Here is a 23,670-nt window from a genome sequence, read left to right as displayed (position 1 = left end):
ACCTCAAGAACCATCATTTTAGCCACCGCACAGGATGCTTCAGGCCGTCTCCTCGTTCTAGAAGGCGGAAGCCATTCAGATCTCCTTCCCCCCTCTCCGCTCCTCCGCCTTCCAACTCCCCGGCCGTCCAAGATTTCAACTCCTCGTCCGCCTCCGTGACCGAGGTACGCGATCCCTCATTCCTCCATTCCCTTCCGTCTTCCTGCGCCCCCATCTCTCCTCCTCTCCTCCGATCGTCGCGGATCGCCGGCCACGCTCCCCAATAAGCCACCGGAAACCCTTCCGGTGGCCTTTCTCGCTGCCCCCATGCTTCCAATCTTATGAGATTTTCTTTTGGTCGCAAGATCTTGTCTTTCTTGGGTCGTTCTCGCTAAAGATCTTGACTCTTATTGTGTTTTCCTTGTGGTGATCGACTTCAAGAAGCGGCAGGGGATCTCGCGAAGATCTCACCATGGCCGGCGCGGCCGGGGGTTTCGTCACCCGCTCCTTCGAGTCCATGCTCAAGGAGTGCTCCGCGAAGAAGTATGCGACGCTTCAGACGGCCATTCTGACTTATCTCGGTCGGTATACCTTACTCAGAAGATCTTCTCAGTCTCTTGTTTTCTGCACAGCGTTCTTTAGGTTACACATTGACCAGAAGATCTCTTGTCCTGATTTGCTTGCCATAGAATGCATGATATCTGGTTTGAATCTAAATTTCATGCATTATTCGAATTTTATGTAGGAACTAGGAGTAGATTAGGCATTACAAATTGTCACACTTCAGACCTGCTACAGTTTTCTTTGTCTTTAGTGGAATTAACTTGCAACACATGTGAACGTGAGACCACTGGTTCTTGATAAAGGAACTCTTACAACGCCTCGTGTGGATGACCCACCTTGTTCAGGTCATGTGGTTTTGCCTGCATGTTCTCGGAAGATTCTATTTGACCAACTCATAGGAAGATCCAATAATGAATGGAGGTTAAACTTGGTCCAGATATAGGGGAAAGGTTGAGGCTCAACCGTTATCAATGGAACATATTCAAGTGGGATAACAAAATTTCTTCAGTTGAGGATGATGAGTACATTGGTCATTGATTCAGTCCTCTTGTGGTCCATGAGCTAGCTTTGTACTTCTGATGGAATAAAAAACATGTATAATTGAGCCCATCGATGGAGATACTCTGCGCGCGGTGCTATAGAATTATAAATCATGAAGTGTATAGTGGTTATGAGGCCAGTTCTGGCCTGTCCTTTTACTTTGCAAGGCTTTAATTCTGGCTACTAGGGAGAGTATTGCTTAGGCAACCATCATTGGATTAGGATGTGGATCTTGATGGTTATAGCTAGTGCAATAGGTTTTAATGCTTTGATATGCTCAATGCAGACAACACAGACAACACAGACACCAAGATTCTATCACACTTAATTTTAAAATTTAAATAGTTTGCTGAAGCAAGTTTATGATCATTTAGTGAGATTTTTTTTGGTATAAAGAAAATTTTTAGTGCAGTTTGTTAGCTAATATTCTATGGTTATAAGGACTGCCTGCAGTGGTGAACAGTATAATCGCATGAGTTGTACAAGGATGACCGATGGGCTGAAGCACTTTTGACTTAAACAGGTTTCATCCATCTTCTTGAAAACAACGAGTGCTGAAGTAGTCTTAGAGTTTATATGTCTGTACTTTCGTCCTTACTTTTTGTGCGTGGGATCATCTAGGAGAAAAAAAAATAGTGGCTGTTAGAGAATTGTAGCTAGTTTGTTTCATGTTGCAGTTATGGCCTTTAAGTTAGTTGACATGGATCTTATAGGGCTTAGCAAAGTTAATAAAGTCCAATCAATTTCCCAGTGCGATACTGCAGTTCAGTCCTAAAGACTAATACTAATAACTGCTGTTTATATTCATGAGTAGTCTAATAGCTAGAACATGTACATGATACACCAATGAGTTGAAGCACGTTTACCCTAAGGGCGATCACCTGTCCATTTGAGGATTATAATGAAGACTTCATCAGTCTTAATTTAAATATTTAATTTTAGTTTGTACTCTTTGTATTATGGAACCTTTTGAGGGAAAAACTGAAAGGCCTTTAGAGAATTGTGGCTGGTATACTAAAACTCTTAAAGGGTGGTTGGTATACTAAATCTCTTAAGGGCCTGTTTGGAAAATCCAGTAGGATTGAGCTGGGTTTTCTATAGGAATCAGGCATGTTAGCTTGCCAAGTCCATTTTCTTCTGAAGGCCTATCCTAGTTTTGGCCTAAATCCTAGCTATGGGTTTGTTGGACTGCAGGATAAAGGAAGACCTATGGAGATCTTTTTTTTCCTCCCAGAGAATTTGGGCTGATATGAACCTTACTTATATAGACTGTGTAATCCATGATCCTATGAGAAATCCATTCTAATCTTGCTTGATTTTCTAAACAGGCCCTGAAGGGTTTTAACTTACCGGGCATGGATCTTAGTCGTGGTTATTTAAGTTGAAAGAAGTTTTGCTTGCAACTACTAGTTTTTAAATAATTTTCTGATAGGTAGAATTGGAAAAACTAATCATTCAACTAGCAGTTAACATGTAGTTTTGTTTTGAAAGTAATAATCTTTTCTTTTCTCTTTCTTCCTTTTCTTCTTCCTTTTTATCTTCTCATTTCTTTTTCTCTTCCTCCTCAAGACTGGAGATGGAGGTGTCAAAAAAAAGTATGAAATGATCAGTATTTCTTTTTTTCCTTAGGCTGCAATTTGTTTTTCTGAAATTCCAACCCTGATATATCATTAGCTTATCATGGACCTATTGGATTTTATTTGTTTTTTGCTTGATAATTTAGGTGCAGCAAATGTGGGAGTAATGCTTTTACAAGAGAAAAGGAAAGGAAAATGATAGTAACGAGATTTCTACTGTTTGTTTAACGCGATGAAAGTGGTTTTATTCATGGGCAATGATGGTGAGACAATGGTTTACAAGGATGAATGAAGGAGGCAAGGTTGATGAAGGTAGAGAGAGGTTGAGATATGGAGGTGGATCACTTCCCTCCTGTGTTTGAAATCTACTCTTTGAAAGGAATCCAGCTATCATTTGAAGGAAGAAGTCAAAAATTTGGTGCTTCACTTTTCGCTTGTTTCTTCCTGAGGCAGTCAAGCAGTGGAAAGAAAACCCATCATAATTTGGCATCTATTCTTTCTTTTATTATTTCTTTCCTTCTTTGTTATCATTCTGCATGCTTTCTTCCCTTCTCCTATATGAATGAATTCTTTAATTCTGAATCACATTGCCTTCATTATTCCCCTCTTTGGTCTTTGTTCTTATGACCAATACCATCTCAGATGATCTTCTATTCATTTTATTCTTTAGTGAGGCAGCTCTTTAGTTTTCTTTATTGTACTTATCAGTGTGGTCAATATGATCCTTCTTAGTCATGCCAACATTTTGTAGCGAAACTCCTAACTTTGTAAGTTGGATGGGATTGTGTTTCATTCTCAACTTGTGGTTTATAATTTTTGTCCCCAAGATGGACAAATTCCCAATATCAAGCCTTTTCACCTTCCCTATTGACCTAGACACTTCCAAGTAGACACTTCCAAGTTTAAGTAGAGTTTTGAGGCTGCATCTTGGTTGCTTAAGGACATATTACTACTAGTAAGGTAAATTTCCTTATTTGCCAAATGGCCTCTTTGGTTAAGTTGCCTTGGGCTGAATACAGCACCAAATTTAGATGGTTATTGTGATGTTGATAACTTGTCATGAAAAACAACTCTATTTTTCCATAGCGACTTGTTGGCCTTTGTGCTTCATGTCAGACCCAATTTTGTCCTTGCCATGCTTATTCTATATGCACAAACTCTCTTTATCAAGAACTAGGGTATTTACAAAAACTTAGATTATTATACTTTTCTAATATCTTTTCTAATGATTAACACATTCTTCTATTCATATGTCATATTCATAATGACACAGATTATGGCACTTTATATATTAAACCTGAAATGTCTCCTTCCATTTTTTTTGTTTACATTTCAAGCCAGTATAAGCCCATTGGTAATGCTTTGCACATGACTGTAGCATTTCCTAGATTTTTTGTCATAAATTCTTAAAATTCCCTTAGTGGATATGTATGCAGACAAGAATAAACTGTTGGCCTATGATATGTCTTTAATGAAAAAAAAATAGACATAAAGGTGAGACTTCATGTATTTTCTCAAACTGCTTTTCCATTACTTTCTTACAGATAATATGAAGGAGATAAACCGGGAGCCCGCTCCTGATGAAAAGAATCATGCAGTGACTTCAGCAGGGGATGAGAGGTTGTTCTCCAACTTATTATTCTCTCTCTCTCTTCTTTTGACCATCTCATATGCATATCACCTCTTGTAAAGTCACCATTTCTTTTATCTTTTATATACAAGGTTTTGAGCTGCTGTTTTTAGATTTTCTTCTTAGACGTTAGTGAATTTTCATAGGTAGTTGATTCCAGTCAAGATCATTCTTTTAACTATGACTATACAGCCATCATGTTGTGTACCTTAGGCATTTAACTATATCTCCTTGTCCCTTGTGATGGAACAATTTTGTGAATTTTGACTGACTAAACTATTGTCATGTAGTACCAGGGCTGATGGGGATGAAATCATGTATGAGGAAAATGCTATGGGAGGTCCACCATCAGATTCAGCTATTGATGAGGCCACTGTTAACCCCGTGGAGAATAGCGAACCTCTTACAACAGCTTTAGCATGTGCCGGGCACATTTTAGAAGGGAGGCAAGCTGAACTTGTCTTACAACCACTTAGGCTTGCATTTGAGACAAAGAACATCAAACTCGTGGAGCCTGCACTTGACTGTCTTCATGTATGGTCCTCTTGTTAATCTGATGTCTCTATTATCTTTTCTTTTCTCAAAGTTTTTATTCTGAAAGGTAAATAAACTTATAATTAATGTATGGAACTAAATGTTGCCTTTTTAATATATGCTTATGGGCACAAACTATTATGTATAAGTTTTTTGTCTTCTAAGTGCTTTTTGTTGCATGTGTCTAAGGTGAACTTAGTGAACATTATTGTGGAAACTATTAGATTTCCTGTTATATAAAAGTGCAATGCCTGTCTGAAGTTATATGATTTTTGCTGTTTTTAAGAACTTTATGATTCTAAACAAAGACTGTCTTGACTCATTAGACTGCTGAGTTGACTGGGTATGGTTCAAACTAAGCGCTTTCTTATATTATAAATTTAAGGTTTTATGCTGAAGCAACTCATCAATATAAATCAACATCATCTCCCATGCTAAGGTATGCTGACAGTCTAATGTAATTATAAAGAATGGAGGTATCTGATTGGATCCTTTCATTTCCTTCAATGCCCAAGCTCACAATAATCTGACTTGCTACTTCAGTTTTTTTCTTATTATACTTCTCTTTTTTGAGAAAAAAATAATATATGTTCTGATTTTCCAAGGGCCTAGGCCTTCCATTTCTGTTTTTAAATTTGTAAATGTGTAATATTGCTGGAGTAGGAGTTGGTTTGGACTGCTGAAAACTGTATTGGTTGCTCTTAAAATGCTGCACTAAATGAATTCCTACCTTTTTCAATTCTTTCTCATAGGTTGTGCTACCATGTCTTTCAATCCATATTCTCTATCAAGAAATGTAGGCTTCTCATTCAATTTTCTATGCATGCAGACTCTTGTAGGATAAAACTATTAGTTTCCTGTGCTCTTTTGTAGCATAAAATGTTGGAACTGTTGGATTTTGCTTTTCTACTTTCTTTTTCTTTATCCTACTACTATATGATTTGTCCATCCTGTGAGGGTTACAGGATACTGAATCTTGTGTATTAACTAATTATATTCTGGTGACGTTCTGATTTGGTTGCTGTATTTCCAGAAACTCATTGCTTATGATCATTTAGAAGGTGATCCTGGTCTAGAAGGTGGTAAAAACGCCCCACTGTTTGCCGATATTCTTACAATGATCTGTGGTTCCATTGATAATTCTTCATCAGACAGGTATATCTTTTTGCTGTTGTAATTTGATTAATCATGCTTATGATTGTAATTAATACATATTGATTTGCAGTACTATTCTCCAAGTCTTAAAAGTGCTTCTTACTGCTGTGGCATCAACAAGATTCAGAGGTGTGTTCCATTTCCTTGCCTTTTCACCTCAGTTCTTGAGTGAGGCCTAAAGATTTCTTTTGAAATTCCTTCTTTGACAGTGGTTAGAGTTTTCTGTTAAAGACCTAAAGAAAATTATTTGCCAGGGAATAAGGACTGGAATTGCATTAATTTTCTAATTGATATTTTGCAAGTGTTTTAGAGTTTTTATGAGAATTTCTCCTGCACAAGGCTTGTCCTCCAACTTTTTGATTTTGATGCAACTAGTCAATCACATGTAAATTGTGTCTGTATGTCAAATGAACTATTGAGTATGGTGGTCCTCTGATCCATAACTTGGAGGCTGAGGTCCATTAGGATGTTCATACCTTGTCCTTGTTTATAGTATTTTGTTATCTGATGCAGTATATTGTCATGATCATTAAAAGATAGTTTGGGCCTTTCTGACATGAACAAGTCACACACTGATCTATCTAAATTGACCTGGATGATTCTTTCTTGGTTTGCTTTTGGTGATGTTTGATTTAGGGGCTTAGAGGCTTTTTTCCCTGTTTTTGAAGGGTATCCTGTGTTGGTGTTCGGGAGTTTGGGTTTTGTGGTTGTATTATAGTGTTCCGGGCTCTAACTCAGCCTAGAGGCTACCTATGGCCCCACAATAGCCCTAGAAGTATATCTGGCCTTGGCATCTAAGCCTAGCTTGAAGTAAGGGCTGAGTTCAATTGGACCTTTTCCAACCAGACTATGGGCCAACTTGACAGACTCAGGCCATTGAGAGCCCAATTTGCATGGTACTTACTCGCTAGTATGCAAAGCTTGGAAACTTGACCTGTTTGGTGCTAGTGAGGATGGAATCTAGGATTATGATTTTGATGAGTTGTGTGAGAGTTAGATAAGATTTCCAAGTGGGTCTAGTAGGATTTTGAGTGGTTCAGATGTAAACTATTGCAAGAGGTCTTATCTTTAATGGAGTTTCATTAGGATTTGAGAATGATGTTTAAACTTTTCTAATAAAGAACCAAACATCCATGGTTTTGATCTTGTAGATGAAGAGGGAACAAGGCAATGTATAATATGTGGAGTCAAAGGCTCTAATTATGAGCCAGAGAGATAAACTCGAAATACATTTTTCTATTTATTGTCCGCTTAGAAATATTTTGAAAGTGAATTTCTGGCCAGTTTAATCTTAAAGGAGACAAATGAGAGGAATTAAGTTTTGAATGTTGTGTGGGAGCTGGAAGCTAGAAATTTTGAAGTGAAGGCGATTATTCTGTCTGATTAGGTGGATGACCCCTCTGAGTTGTTTAGGTTGCATCTTGGGTGTTGTAGAAGAGTCTCTCAACATCATATTGCAGAACAGTGTTTGGATATTTCCTGCGAAATGTATAGACAATTATCCATGCATACTCTACAAAAGTTAAAAGAACAAGAGAGTCCAAAGCTGGTTGTACTGTGGGTCTGGCATGCCAATATAGATGCACTAACTGGCACGGGAATCTCTCTATTTTACCATTATGACCATATTTTTCTTCTTAATGGTGTCGATTCTTCATCTCCTCAAGCTTACAATCTCTGAAAAGTGGAAACCTTTCTCAGAGAAGTTAAACTTATCCATTGTGCTGCTTTGAGAATACAGATGAATGTGTTAGCTGATTGTACGTCTTAGTTGTTGAAATGTAATGTTACATTCAGGTGGCTTGCTGTATGTCATTTTCTAACTAAGAGAACTCTGTTTGTTTTAAACACAGTGCATGGAGAACCGCTGCTGGGGGTGATCAGAGTATGCTATAACATTGCCCTCAACAGGTAGTTTACATTGGCATTCTTCCACATACATTGTTATGCTCCCAATTAATTCTCCTTCATTTTTATTTGAATGTTACAGCAAGAGTCCTATAAATCAGGCAACCTCAAAGGCTATGTTGACCCAAATGATCAGCATTATTTTTAGGAGAATGGAATCTGATCCGGTAAGCATAAGCATTTACAAATGATTGTTCTTAGCAGGATATGAAAGAGAGAGTAAAGGATTTCCTATAATTCATGCCTTTATAAATTTCAGTAAGTTTCTATTGGGTCCTCAGGTCTCCATGTCATCCAGCAGTGTTGTGCATACTAATGTTGCTTCAGCTAGCTGTGCAAACTCAGATAATGGAGAAATTTCTCTAGATGACCAAGATGAGAAAAAAATCACTCTAGGAGATGCGTTATCCATGACCCGCACAAATGAGGCATCTCCTGCATCTTTTGAGGAGCTACAAAACCTGGCTGGTGGTGCTGATATCAAGGTGCTCTATTTAATAAAACCATGTCTTATGCAACGGTCATTGATTATTTATTCATACCATTCTGGAATTATCTGTGGTAGACAAATTTTCTTATAAGTTATCTCTAGCACCATGATAAATTTTTTTACAGGGCCTAGAGGCTGTCCTTGACAAGGCGGTCCAAATGGAGGAAGGGAAAAAAATATCACGGTATGGGATGGTTGCTTAAATTTATGAATACAAACTAGGTCACTGCTCCCTTTTTTTGGTTATTTTGGTTGCATACAGGGAGCTATAACTAGTTTTTATCCTCCTTTCAGTGGTATTGATCTTGAGAGCATGAATGTCGGACAACGTGATGCCCTTTTGCTGTTTCGAACCCTTTGCAAGGTCTGACTTTTTACAACAGTGTTTCATTTTATAGTTTACCGCAATGCTTCATCTTAATAATTTGTGAAAGTCCATATCTGCAGATGGGCATGAAGGAAGAGAGTGATGAGGTTACGACTAAGACTAGACTTTTATCTCTTGAGCTTTTGCAGGTTAATTCTTCATCTTCTAAGTGTATACATGTTCTTGGCCTTAGTAACACATTTACTAAGTTGGAAATGGTAGAACTGAAGGAAAGCAAGAGACCTACATTTCCCATTATTTTCTAACGAGTTTACAGTAGAAATATAATCTTCCTTTCTTCTGAGTATTGAAGTGGTGCTTCATTGTTACTTTGAGAAATTGTTTCATGATTCTCTTATTTGCAGGGTTTACTGGAAGGAGTGAGCCAATCTTTTACCAAAAACTTCCACTTTATCGACTCGGTCAAAGCATATCTTTCTTATGCTTTATTGAGGGCTGCTGTTTCTTCTTCCCCAATTGTATTTCAGGTGGCTGACTTGTTCCTATCTATTGTTCCTCTTTGCCCGCAGTTCCTTATTTCGATTCTTGCTTGTTTTTATGTGGAGATTGCTTTTGCAACATCATTGTTGATACTGCTTAATTTGCCTTACTGTATTTGCGACAAAGGCTTTAGCTAATTGATGATATTACATATATTTCAGTTGTTTAATTTGTTCTCTGTCGTGCAGTATGCAACTGGAATCTTCTCTGTGCTTTTGCTGCGTTTCAGAGAAAGTCTTAAGGTACATGTCACTATTAAGCAGGTAATCCTTTTTCTCCGTGTATCTTGCCTGAAAATTAAGTTCTTCTTAAATTTATTTTCAGGGAGAAATTGGTGTCTTCTTCCCCTTGATAATCCTGAGGTCCTTGGATAGCTCTGATAGTCCGATCAGTCAAAGAACAAGTGTTCTCCGGTAAAATTTTCTTTTTCTTTTTGATGGCATCATTCTTAGCTTCAGTTTACTAATATTTGGCATGGTGGAAGATAACTAAGTTCAGCTTTGACCTTGTACTAATTTTTTAACTATTACAGCCCCAGCATTCCTACCCCGTAAACTTTTAATTGTATTATATTGCAGGATGCTTGAGAAAGCATGTAAGGATTCACAAATGCTTGCAGACTTATTTGTTAACTATGATTGTGACCTCGAGGCTCCAAACCTTTTTGAGCGCATGGTAAATACAACCAAATTACATGTGAAAGTTATGCACTGCGGTTTCTCATCTGATTGTGGCATTTCACTCTACTTCTGTCTACTGGCCCAAACAGGTCAATGCCCTGTCAAGAATAGCTCAGGGAACTCTGAGTACAGATCCCAACTCAGTTTCTGCATCTCAATCTGCTTCTACTAAAGGCTCGTCTCTTCAGGTTTTTTTCTTTGTCTTTTTTTTTTATTTTAAATGCTGTGCATGATTTCTTCGTGCATTTTTTTTTTGAAATACAATCCAGTTAATGCTCCATTTCTTGTCCAGTGCCTGGTGAGTGTGCTGAAGTCATTGGTTGATTGGGAGAAACTACAAAAAGTATCTGAAAAGCACAGAAGCATTATCCAGTCACTTGAGGAAGATGTTTTGCTTAGGGATCGCCTTACTGCTGATGAGTCAAAGAGCCGGGAAGATGGACTCAATCAGTTTGAGAAGGCAAAAGCTCATAAATCGACTCTGGAAGCTGCAATTTCAGAGGTAAGAAGGGCATCACCTTTATCAAGCAAAGTTTAAAAAAAAGGGAAAAGAAAAAGACTAATTTTCTTTTTTCTGTTTGTAGATTTTTTTTTCTCAAAAAAACAAAATATATTCTAACTGTCAATAAAATAATCTCTTTTACTGTGTCCAGTTCAACCGTAAACCAGCCAAGGGGATAGAATATTTATTGTCAAATAAGTTGGTCGAAAATACGGCTTCATCAGTAGCCCACTTCTTGAAGAATACTCCTAGCTTGGATAAGGTGGTGTCTTATGTCGTGGTACTGTGTTTTTAACATTTAAGGACCTGCCTAACTTTCAAATTTGCAGGCCATGATTGGTGAATATTTGGGTCAGCATGAGGGATTCCCTCTCGCTGTCATGCATGCTTTTGTAGATTCCATGAAGTTATCAGGTTTGAAGTTTGATACTGCAATTCGTAAATTTCTTAAAGGGTTCAGGCTTCCTGGAGAAGCACAGAAGATTGATCGCATTATGGAGAAGTTTGCTGAGCGGTAAGTTCATCAGGATAGTGAATTCTGTTTTCCATTTATCTTCAATAATTCTGAAAGTAATATGGTTTTTGCAGTTATTGTGCTGATAATCCAGGGCTTTTTAAGAACGCAGATACTGCATATGTTCTTGCATATGCAGTTATAATGTTGAATACTGATGCACACAATCCAATGGTGTGGCCTAAAATGTCGAAATCAGATTTCATACGTATGAATACTGTAAGTGATGCAGAAGAGCATGCCCCAAAGGAGCTTCTAGAGGAGATATATGATTCTATTGTCAAGGAAGAGATAAAAATGAAGGATGATATGTCTGATGCAGCCAAAAGCAGCAGGCAGAGGCCGGAAACAGAAGAAAGAGGCCGTCTTGTTAGTATTCTTAATTTAGCTCTTCCTAGAAGAAAGTCAGTGACTGATACAACGACAGAGAGTGAAAAAATCATTAAGCAAACACAGGCTCTTTTCAAAAATCAAGGGGCAAAAGGGGGTATTTTCCATACAGCTCAGCAGGTTGAACTTGTCAGGCCAATGGTGGAGGCTGTAGGATGGCCGTTGCTAGCAACATTTTCGGTCACTATGGAGGAAGGTGACAACAAGCCGAGGATTCTTCTTTGCATGGAAGGATTCAGAGCTGGTATACATATCACACGTGTTCTTGGGATGGATACCATGCGTTATGCTTTTTTGACATCCCTAGTTCGGTATGTTTCTTTCCTGTCAAATTATTCCATGCATTTGTGTTCTTAGATTCAGTTATCTTCATCTATGAGCATCTGATTTCTTTTTCCATTTTAATAAGCATTAGTTAGCGATGTTGGAATACCATGTTTGTGATAAATTTTTTTATCAAGTCCTGATATCTCTGTGCAGATTTACATTTCTACATGCTCCGAAGGAAATGCGTAGTAAAAATGTGGAAGCATTACGAACCCTGCTTGTTCTATGTGACATGGAGACAGACGCCTTACAGGATACTTGGAATGCTGTTTTGGAATGTGTTTCAAGGCTAGAATTTATTACTTCAACCCCGGCGATTGCTGCAACGGTGATGCAGGGTTCAAATCAAATATCAAGGGATTCAGTTCTTCAATCTCTCAGAGAGTTAGCTGGAAAACCTGCTGAGCAAGTGTTTGTAAATAGTGTGAAGTTGCCTAGTGATTCCATTGTAGAGTTTTTCACTGCTCTCTGTGGTGTGTCTGCTGAAGAATTGAAACAAACACCTGCCCGTGTCTTCAGCTTACAGAAGCTAGTTGAGATAAGCTACTATAATATGGCTCGTATACGCCTGGTATGCTCTATTCTTTATTGTATATTTGTGTGTTAGTCACTCAGTTTCTTCTTTTATACCTGCATTCATATTTTAAGGTTTGTAAACCTAAGAGCCCGGGTGCTCATGTCTGTGCTATAGTAAATTGCAAGGCCTACTCCTAGCTGTGATATGGGGGAAGTTATAACAGATGCTATAATGCAAAGGTTTTATTAGATTCTTAAAAAAAGCATTTTTTATGTTGGTGAGTTCATTTTGTTTCGAAATGTCACACTTGCATAAAAACATATTTTCCTTTTTGAGAACTGGCAATCCCTATTCTTGAGTGCCAACATTCTGCTAATACATGTTCATGCTTCCATGTGAAATAACAAACATTATTGCGTTGCATATTGATGGTGCTAGATTTACCACACAACAGTAGTAAATGTTTTTAGAAACTCGACTCCTTTTTCATCATTGTGTGATTTGAATTGTATTGTTCCATCCTCACAAATATCAAACTATGTTTGTCTGTATATTTTAATATGTCTGGCTGCAACTTTTTAGGTGTGGGCCAGAATATGGTCCGTTTTGGCTCAGCATTTCATTGCAGCTGGGAGTCACCATGAGGAAAAGGTTGCTATGTATGCTATTGATTCATTGAGGCAGCTTGGTATGAAGTATTTGGAGCGAGCTGAACTCACCAACTTCACCTTCCAGAATGATATTCTGAAACCATTTGTTATTCTTATGCGTAGTAGTCGCAACGAGAAAATTCGTAGCCTGATTGTTGATTGCATTGTTCAGGTAATTCCGACTTGCATTCATTTCACCCTAACTGCTTCATAGTTGGCTGCATAATCTTTTTCAACTCTTATTTGATACCCCAACATTTAAAACATTAACTGCTGTCGATGACCTTTCAGATGATTAAATCAAAGGTAGGTAGTATAAAATCAGGTTGGCGAAGTGTTTTCATGATCTTCACTGCAGCTGCTGATGATGATCTTGAATCAATTGTTGAAAGTGCATTTGAAAATGTTGAACAGGGTGGGTGCCTGAAATTTCCCATGCTCCAAGATTTTAGTTACTGCAATTGGATTATTTACAAAATTCAAGGCTTGTTTGTCTTATGTACTGTCATTTTCAAGTTTTATACAACTTTCCAGTGAAGCTAATGCAGTGAGTTTTGCAGTTATCTTGGAACACTTTGATCAGGTTATTGGTGACTGCTTTATGGATTGTGTCAACTGTCTCATTGGTTTCGCCAATAACAAAAGCTCTCCCCGGATAAGTTTGAAGGCTATTGCTCTTCTCCGTATTTGCGAAGATCGCCTTGCAGAGGTTAGCATAACGACTTTATACATGTTTGACTTTTGTTAGATCATCAGCAACACATCTAGTGAAATTGATGATGGCATGACTATTATACACGTCTGACTTTTTCTTAAACCAAGGTTTGGAATCTCATGTATCAGCCCCAAATTGTTCACATTATCAGTATGTGATGTGGTATGCCCCCTGTGTCTTATCATGGTTTGCCAAATCAGACAATACTTCCATGTTGATATCAGTGGACAGGGTGCATTGTATGAGGTGGAGATGATATGATATGGATGAGATTTCAAATCCTGGGTCGAACTATCGGCAGCACATCTAGAATTGACTTTGCTGATTTCTTATCATATTTTTCTTCCGAATCCAGATGATTTTCTTCTGTCTGAAAAATGCTTGCTAATTGCCATGTTTGCGTGTTTTCTTATGTATTAGTCAGTTAATCATGCTACTGTATGCGTGTTTGTTGAAGTATCAATTAATTTTGACATGATACCATTTTAAGGTTCAGAATTTAAGGGATATGTTTTGTTGGTCATGATTAGCATGCTGTAAGATGCTTCCTCTATTTAGCTATCAGCTACTTATTTGCTGTAAGTTGTTTCTTGAAGACAAAATGTAATAATAGACATTGCTGGAGCTAGTGATTATTGTCATGAAGCTATTGTTGCCCAAGAGAGTTTGTCCACTCTGCTCTTTAACAAGCAATCATCTTGCACTCAATTGTCCTTGTGTATCTGAAGTGCTGTTTTGCTTCATTGATTGAAGTGTCTTGTGTCATGCCAATATATTTTGATATAATAGTAATTGTATTGTAATGCGCCATACATTTTGAGTAGTGTCATGCTCGGATGGTTTTCCTAGTCTCCAAGAGTATGCTGAAGATGGAATTGTTTTTAACAGATTACTCTTATAGTTTATGATCAAGTTTATAAAATTTTGAATACATAGATATATGAACGAATCCTCTTAGTTATAACTGTATCTAATTGGTAAACATCATCGAAGCCACACATAAGAAAGTAAGAAACCATTGTACGATTCCAAATTACAAACTAATGCTAATATAACACTAATGAGGAAAGGAATTCTTACAAGAAAATGAACATTAAGATGTTTAATTCTGATTCTTGACAGTTACTATTCTGTTTGTAACATTAGGATTGTAATTTACAAAGTTACATGATATAAATTAGGCAATGCTGACCTTTACTAGGACAATATGCACTAAAATGCCTCCCTCAAAGATGCATGGTCTATGGCTTGTTGGTATGTCCAATTGATCATTATGGTATAATTACATTAAACCATGTTCTCGTTTAAATCATAGTAACATTATCCTTTAAGATCACATGGGGGATCAAAGTATTGTCATTCCACATTTATAGAAGAATATGACACGGCAATCTTTAAGTAACTTGACATGGTGACATGTTCATATCATTTGTTGTTATCATGAAGTTTCATGGGGTTGATGCATCATGAATACCTTTGTTTATTTTATTCAGGAAACATGCTATATAGCATGACCAAGTTAACTTACATATTTTTGTTTGATCATAAGCTGAACATATGTATTGGCCAATCTTGAAAAAGTTGGAAGTATTTCCTGACATAAACATTGCTCAGTACGTGGATCCTTGGACTGGAAACAACTCTGTAACTTCAGAGTTATGTCTAATGTATCCTTGAGTTATCAGCAACTTAACAGAAAAAACATGAATATACCCACCATTGTTTCTAAGTTGTAGTCAGCAAGTATCCTTCCTTGTAATTTATTCTTCTAGTCTAGCTGAACATAAGTATATTAATTATGCCTATATTAAACCAGAGTAATGAATAGGATTATCTTGACTCAAACCTTGTACCCATCAAAGTCACTTTTAGGGCTCGTTTGGTTCACGGGAAAAGAAGGGGAGAAAGTGTGGTCAACGGGAAAAGTAATGAGATGCCTCTTGTTTGGTTGGAGTTTTCAAAGGAGAGAGACAAAAAAGTTGTATTCCCATGGGAATATGATTCCCACATTTCATGGGAAAGTTTTTTCCATGAGAAACATCGGAAAGTTACTTTTCCATGAGGCGGAAATCACTCTATTTTTATTTTTTCCCAAAAAGGCCTTTCAGCATTAAAGAAGCATTAAAGAGGCATTAAAGACCTAATTTTTATTAAGGGCATAATAGAAATTATACATAACTTTTCCAGGAAAGTGGATGGTCAACCAAATGGAAATTTGTCACTTTCCTATGGTCAACCAAATATGCCAAAAGTACTTTCCTAGGCATCGTCTTCCTAGGAATTTGTTTTCCAGGAATCATATTCCTAGGAGGAAAAATACTTCTTGCGAACCAAACGAGCCCTTAGGTGACGGGCATTTAAGAAGTCTTGCTTTACTTACATGAAACTTAATTCATCTCTGCAACATTAAGTCATATCTTAATTCTGCCAAATGCCAATTTGCATAGGCTGCAGTCCGCTTGATTAGAAGCAATTCTCACTGTTCTTCTTCCAATAGCAACAATTTGTTTCTATTTCCAAATCCAGATTATTCTTATTTGATAATTTGACTGATTTTGAGCTCTTTTCTTTTCCATTTGCAGATGCATTTGATGGCCATCCATCTTTAATCTTAAATTTTTATTACAACATTTGAGTGAACAAGCTTGTTTGGTCCAGCAAGTCATGAATGTCTGATTTCGTTCCTTTGATTTGTAATTTGATTACTGCTGTTGCTTCTGGAGTTTCTTATTTTAGACTGTAGTTTTAGAGGGCCTCCCCCTCATTGTTAGCAATTAAAAAAAAAAAATAACAGAAAAATAAAAGAAAAGAAAAAGCTTGTTCAGTTGTAATTTTGAAACTTCTATCAACATTAATCATTACTAATGGAACTCCAAAAAGATCTGCTGTTTGCAAGATTCCCCAATGATTAGGTTAGGCTTGCAATAATGAACATTGGATAAAGCAGGTTAGTGCAGAATAAACTACTATTAATCCAAGAAAATCCAGAGCAAACTTATTCCAGCTGGGAGTAGCTTTATCATCATTATCCAGGTTTGGTGGGAAAAAGTGCACCTATGACTTTCATGATGCCCCTTCTGCCTCCGGGAGATTGTGGGTTGCAAAAGGTCATTTAATAGAATAACCTGGAATGATCTGGATTACTACCTTTTGTTCCATGATAACCTGCACCCAAACAAGACCTAATGTAATGTTCTAAGTGTTGGTATCAGGCCCCATATAAGTGGCTTACCGATAAAGTGTGGTATATGCCCCCATACACATGGTATGTTGTTGGAACCGGCACAAAACCCGTGCCATGTGTCAATATCTGGAGATAACGTAGTAGTTCTGTATTGGATTGGTACGATATGCCTCGTGCCATCCAGTATGGGTCGGTATTAAAAATACTGGCCTGATGTATCATGTTAATAATTTAGCATTTCCTTGAGAATTCGTCGAGCTATTCCTCCGTGAATCATTCAATGACAAGGAGAAATAAAATGGAACTCCGGCCTTCAATCGGCAGTTTTGTCAAAGGGGTTGCTAACTTGTTATAAAGCTTAGTCCCTTTCGCATATACACTTTAAATATAATATATTTAGATTTTGTTGGAAGGCTTTTACAGGCATGATGGGTCAGGTATAGTTTTGCTTTTGTAAATACAAGAGTATCTTGGACTTTTCTTTTTTACTGTCGACTCTAACAACAGCTGATGTTCGTGTCTGTTCTAAATCTTGAATGCTTCTTCTAACTCTTGTTTTTTCAGGGATTTATTCCTGGTGGAGCCCTTAAACCAGTGGATGCTGGTCTAGAGACAAACTTTGATGTGACTGAACATTATTGGTTTCCAATGTTGGCTGGGTTATCTGATTTAACACTAGATCCTAGATCAGAAGTTCGAAACTGTGCGCTTGAGGTGCTATTTGATTTGCTGAATGAGAGAGGTCACAAATTCTCTTCAGCTTTCTGGGAGAGCATTTTTCATCGTGTACTTTTTCCTATATTTGATCATGTGCGGCATGCTGGAAGGGATGGTTTTGTTTCTTCTGGAGATGATTGGCTTCGTGAAACTAGCATCCATTCACTTCAGTTGCTCTGCAACCTGTTTAATACATTCTATAAGGTAGCAATTATTTCTTTTCTTCTGGCCGCAATGAAATCATTTTCTGTAAATTGGAGCAAGATTCCTCTGTTAGAAAATTTCATCACCTTTTTTTTGTTAAAATCTCATGGTTATTGGTGGTATATTGCAAGATCATATATCATCATGCCATATTGTTGGTTACAACAAATCTGTATTCATGTCTGATATGCCTCACTCTTGTATCTTCATTTTTCTCGTATTCATATTTGTAGGAGGTCTCTTTCATGCTTCCACCTTTGCTGGGTTTACTTCTGGATTGTGCCAAGAAGACAGATCAAACTGTTGTTTCAATTTCTCTTGGAGCTTTAGTGCACCTCATAGAAGTTGGGGGTCATCAGTTCAGTGACAGTGATTGGGATACTTTACTAAAGAGCATTAGGTATAGTTGTGAACTACTTATAAGTTTCCAGACGATTCTTATTTATATATTTAGTTCTTTCTCATTTGATTGTTTAATCCAGAGATGCCTCGTACACGACTCAACCCCTCGAGCTTCTCAATTCATTAGGATTTGAGAACTCAAAGAACCAAACAATACTTTCAAAAGATTCGGATGCCAACAGAGGCAGCAGTCCCTCTTTTAAGGGCATCCATCATGATAGCAATGGAGGAGGAAAAGCCTTGGATCAAGCATCTTTAAGTTCTGACAGTGAAACTTTTGGAATGAATAACAATGCTACAAAATTGCGGGATAATTATCAAGAAACAGATATCCAAGCCAACTTGGAGGAATCTGAAGGTATGGTAGCTTTAAATGGTTTGGAATTTCTTCTAAAAACCAAAGTTTTGGAATTAGATCTCCCTTTAGGAACCCTGTCTGGCAGTGTAAAGTAGTGCCCTACTTGATGCCTTGCTGTGCATTCTAATCAGAAGCGTTCTTTTCATAATATAAACTAAAGTAAAATGCATTCTATATTTTGTAGGCTTTCCATCACCATCAGGAAGGGTGCAAAAACCTGCTGAAGCCGCTAACTTCCATCAAAGTCAAACATTTGGTCGAAGGATAATGGGGAATATGATGGACAATCCTTTGATAAGAAGTTTCACTTCCAAATCAAAGAGCCGTACAGATGTTCCTCTGCCACTTTCACCTTTAAAGGTACATTTTTACCAGTTTCTGACATAAAAATGGTTGTTACTGTTGTTAATGGTAAACTCTCGGTATTAGTGCCAATCATCTTTTCAACTAAATTTTAGTTAATTGAAACTCGTATGCATCCACAGATTATTTTGAGTGAACACTGAGGGGCATCAATACATTATAGGAGAAGATTGTATAACATCAATCAGCAATTAAGTTCCAAGTAATGTGTCACGAAGTTGTATGTCCTATCATTTCATCTTGACAACTCACAGATGGAAGAAGTTTTTTTGACAGGACTATTCTTTTTGTTGCTGTATTAGTTATACCTTCAATTGATGATTTTGCAGCTGGCCCTTTGCTTGCCCAAAGTTGCCTGGGCAGGTATTTATCTCAAGGTCACTGAGGGTAGTAAAGCTCTCATGTGTGCCTGTGTCTGTACGGTGAGTGTGTGTGTGTGTGTGTGTGTGTGTGTGTGTGAGAGAGAGAGAGAGAGAGAGAGAGAGAGAGAGAGAGAGAGATTACAGTGCATGTCATGTAGGACATGCTTCAGAGGTTGTTATCTTGGTGAAGTTGAACTGCTGCCATTGATGTGCAGTTCATAAAGCAGCAAATCAACTCTGTAGCGAAAGTGGTTAGCCTTATGCGTTTTGCTTTCTCTCATTGAATTGGTCATGCATAAGGTCTACAAAACAACTCTACAAGGAAAGGAGTCAACCTTATGTGGAAATTTTGCTTGCTCGTGCTCATTGATGTGAACCTCCCTTTTTGAGTCTAGTCCTTTTTTAACTCTCAGGACGGGTTTCAGTGTAGAGAAATTTACGTAGGTGCTCTTTATATGTATATATATGTGTCTGGACATATAACCATCAAGTTTTTATAATTTTAATCTGATAACTCAGAGACATCTTTTTAGTTCACACTTCCACTATCACATTGATGTTACAAAGTCTGGAATAGTTTCCTCATCATTTATGTTCAATATGAAAATACCTATTGGCATAATTTTTGGCTCACCTATGGATAACATCTGCTTGATTTTTCTGTTTGATTTGTCTGTTATATGTCCTTATAGATCCCTGATGCTGACGAGCCTATTCCTGATAATGATGATGGTGAAGAGAACCCAATGATGGAGACGGTCAGAGGAAAATGTGTCACTCAACTATTACTATTAGGTGCCATTGATAGTATACAGGTAAAGATATGCTTCACATATGCATAAATTATTAGGTCTATTTCTATTTCGACTGAATCACTGGGAGGCATGTAAGATTAACAAATTTCCTGCAAGATTGACTAAGCTTATGAACATTGATGACATGAATGGAACTTGCCAGGTAAGATACTGGAGCAAGTTAAAAGCCCCTCAGAAGATTGCAATAATGGACATCTTGTTGTCTCTCTTGGAGTTTGCTGCTTCATATAATTCATCATCAAACCTTAGAGTGCGAATGCACCATATACCCCCAGAAAGGTATTTAGGACAGACTTTGCTGAAACTTCTTGGTCATGTAATGGCAGGATCTTACATTTGAAACTTAATTTTGCACAGGCCACCTTTAAATCTTCTTCGCCAGGAAATTGCAGGAACTTCTATTTATTTGGAAATTTTACATAAATCAACCACAGTATCTGATAGCAAAAGCGGCAAATATGTAAATTCTAATGGTGTTCCCACTGAGAGAGCATCAACAAATGATGCAAACCATGGTGAAGATGTAAATGCAGAAGAGAAGCTCAGGAGCTTTGCAGAAGAGAAATTAGTTTCTTTCTGTGGACAGGTTCTCAAAGAGGCTTCCGATCTCCAGCCTAGTACAGGGGAGGTTGCTAGTGCAGATGTTCATCGTGTACTTGATTTAAGAGCTCCAGTTATTGTTAAGGTAATAATGTTTTTTGCAACCTGTTAGTGCTTGTTGCTATGTGGTGTCTAATTTGGTGTATTTTGTAGTACTTGCTACTTGCTACTGCATTATTAAGCAGTTGTGATTTTTCAGTAAATATAATGCCACTTGATGTGGTTATAAACACTATAAGAAAGGGCAAGGTTTTAAATGTCTTTGTTGAGAGAGAACATTTAGTTCCATTATTTGGGTTTAAGATTGTACATAGTTTGTGGTAACCAGCACTGATGAAATCACGTGTTGCCATCTGCATGATATTCTTGTATGTCAGCTGCTCATCTTATGGGACAGAAAAATCCTAAATAAGTTTTGAAGTACTTTTTCTTACGGAGTGCAACTGGTCTGTTTTTTTATATTAAAGAGAAGCTTTAACCAACAAGCCTCTTTTACCATTCTTTCTTTTTTTTATAAAAAAGCCCAACAAGCCTCATCCAGACATTGTGGGATTCTGTTTCTTTCTTTATTTTTTGTCACTATTGCCAAAGAAGTAAGGGGCAATCATTTATTACCTCTAAACTGATGTTGTGGTATTTCATCCTGGATTAAACACCTCTAATTTGGAGCATATTCCTGCATATGGTTGCCTTTAGTTCCTGTATATGGCTATCATACACTGGTGAGCAATTGAATTAGCCCCCTTTGTAGTTTTTGCAGTGCTTTTGTCGCTCCTATTGGCATGTCAGAATGCTCTGATCATCTGTATATTAAATCATAAATTATGATAATACATTTTAGTCTCAGTTGCAAGGTATTTGTGTATACAAGCATTCTCAAAGGAATTACTTTTCCTCGGTCTTGCAGGTGCTCAAAGGAATGTGTTGTATGGATAACCAGATATTCAGGAAGCATCTTAGAGAATTTTATCCATTAATTACCAGACTTGTTTGCTGTGATCAGGTAAACTTGGCATATTTTTTGCTTAAGCCAGTAGAAGCTCCAATCAGATTTTCTTTGTTAAATAAAGGAAAAATCAATAGTTATTTCTCACCAGCTACCTGTGCAATAGAATTATATTTTGCTCTAGCTTATATTATATTCCTAAGTTCTCAATTTAAAATTGACTTGCATGGCAAAGAATTGGTAGCCATGATAACTGCTGGGAGGTATGCTGGAATAAAGCTGCCTGCCCGATACGGTTACACATTCCCTCATTGCTTTTCATGCCATGGGATTAAATCATCTAAACAATATTTTGGTTGTTTATATAAAATGGCAAGTCAAGTCGACTTATATAACATGTATAGTTGAACTGTAATAGTTGAGAGTTATAAAATCGATTTGTCTGTTTTATTTCAGATGGACGTTCGTGGAGCTCTTGGAGATCTCTTCAGCAAACAGCTTACCACCCTTTTGCCATAATCGATCTTTTTATTGTTGATACATTCTTCTCTACAAGTTCTTTGAAGTCACTTGCCCCGTCCTTGAGCAGGAACTTTTAGAGACTGTCTGAGAGATGAAATGGGGCACTTGTATCTTTACCATGGAAGACTGTTGCATGGGTTGCTGCAACATGAAAACTGAAAAGCTGGATGCTGGTCGGAAACTTTTCGGGACAGTCCAATATGAATGCAAGATATACTCCATGTACTTTGAAGTATTTTCCCCTGTATGGCGAAATATTTTCTTGGTTTGTCTCCTTGGTCTTCGTTATTTCTCGTTAATGTTTTTGTTTGATATTTATTTTAAGTTGTTATCGGAGAGTTGGAGAGTATGCTATTGAAGTGGACAGTTAGCCAGGCATAGAAGGGAACAATCTCATATTTTGAGGTATCTTCCACAAAATTGGAGTTTTAGAAAAACATGGGAGGGGCTCAGCTATCTTGCTGGGATCAACCCATTTGCTGAACGTTCTTACACATGCTTTGCACTCAGATTGTCAAGGAAATTGCAGGTCATAAAAACAGCTATCCCTGTATTCATTTGATGCATATAGTAAAATTTTGAAGACAATCTTAGTTCACACTGATGCAGTTACATGATGATGAGCCGATGCTCAAGTGTTTCCATCTGATCTGATAGTGCTGCATTTTCGACGAGTGGTGTCATTGTGTTCAATTATACAGTGTATGGAAGAAGCTTAAGATTTTGTTGCTTCTAGTGGTTATTTAGGAGGTGTGCAAATCTCAAGGTTAGTGACTTCTTGGAGGACTCTGGGTTTTTGGCCCATCCTCGTTATCGTGCTTAGTCATAACCTCTGGCTACCATAATCATTGTATTAGTAACTATGGTATCTTCTTTATCCTAGAATGCTTTTCAATCCCACTTCTAAAGCTGGCGAAAATGTCAGCTGATATCTGCACGCAAAAGGGCAAAAAAAAGGGAAAAAAGAAAACATTTGTTGATATCATCATCTCAGCTCAGGACGTGCTTTTCCTAACGGTTCCATCAAAGATGGGCTGGGCATCCATATGAAACAAGTGAGAGTGAATCTTATTTCCTTCGTTATGCCTACTTCCGTGTACCATATATTTAGGAGATGGAAGGGTTCTGTTTTTGTTATTTAAATACTTTGACTGCAGGTAGGATCCTCGATATGTACTCTCGTTGTGCCAAGCCTGGGAAGCAAATTGATTTTTGTGCCTTGGCAAAATAAAATAAACTAAATCTCTTTGAAAGCGTACAAGTTTATGTATCCCTATGCTTTTAGAAAAAGAGAGGATAACTTCTAATCCACGTTGTTCTCTATTCTGGTTCCCAAGCATATTGTTTGTTCGAATTTGAGATCACCAGCGAGAACTTCGAATTTCTAATCAGCACTATATATGTGCCAACCGTCGTCGTAGTTCGAATTTGAGGGCACGGCTACCGACGTCCCCGATGGCGATCCGGCCCATGACCCGGCTCCAGCAACACTGAAGCCCCCGCACCAGCCTCTATCAGAAAGCAGAGTAAAAGGAGAGTAGAAAGAAACAGAGAGCACTTGTCTTTGCCCTTTCGAGCTGTCTCTTTGCCCTTCCGAGTTGTGAGTGAGTGGGGAGTAACTCGTGGAAAAGGAGTGGAGCAACGATTGAAGATGGAC

The 23,670-nt window shown here is 37.7% G+C and overlaps 1 protein-coding gene across 4 annotated transcripts; it reads left to right on the top strand.

The window, feature by feature from the left end:
- Nucleotides 1–23: 23 nt before the first annotated feature.
- ATMIN7 (HOPM interactor 7) lies at nt 24–22,611 on the top strand. 4 transcript variants are annotated; one of them, XM_088701974.2, is made up of 34 exons: nt 24–164; nt 421–560; nt 4,205–4,280; nt 4,587–4,824; nt 5,858–5,979; nt 6,050–6,108; nt 7,833–7,890; nt 7,970–8,054; nt 8,169–8,372; nt 8,503–8,561; nt 8,672–8,741; nt 8,825–8,893; nt 9,110–9,232; nt 9,434–9,487; nt 9,570–9,658; nt 9,824–9,920; nt 10,015–10,113; nt 10,218–10,427; nt 10,579–10,689; nt 10,757–10,941; nt 11,016–11,642; nt 11,812–12,229; nt 12,758–12,997; nt 13,117–13,240; nt 13,386–13,534; nt 17,289–17,645; nt 17,879–18,045; nt 18,128–18,405; nt 18,590–18,765; nt 19,823–19,945; nt 20,088–20,224; nt 20,303–20,630; nt 21,453–21,548; nt 21,948–22,611. In XM_088701974.2, exons 2-34 carry the CDS (start codon nt 452–454, stop codon nt 22,008–22,010), a joined length of 5,400 nt encoding a protein of 1,799 aa, XP_088558100.2. In that variant the 5' UTR covers nt 24–164; nt 421–451; the 3' UTR covers nt 22,011–22,611. The 4 variants fall into 4 exon arrangements, with proteins under 4 accessions (XP_088558100.2, XP_008809918.3, XP_088558107.2 ...); XM_008811696.6 differs by having other exon boundaries at nt 4,581–4,824; XM_088701981.2 differs by having other exon boundaries at nt 29–164; nt 424–560.
- The last annotated feature ends 1,059 nt before the right edge of the window (nt 22,612–23,670 follow it).

This window comes from Phoenix dactylifera, chromosome 1, assembly GCF_051530095.1.
Source record: "Phoenix dactylifera cultivar Ajwa chromosome 1, Ajwa_hap1_PhDact_Kaust_v1.1, whole genome shotgun sequence".
NCBI classification, from domain to species: Eukaryota; Viridiplantae; Streptophyta; class Magnoliopsida; order Arecales; family Arecaceae; genus Phoenix; species Phoenix dactylifera.
This window is presented reverse-complemented; position numbering and strand designations above follow the sequence as displayed.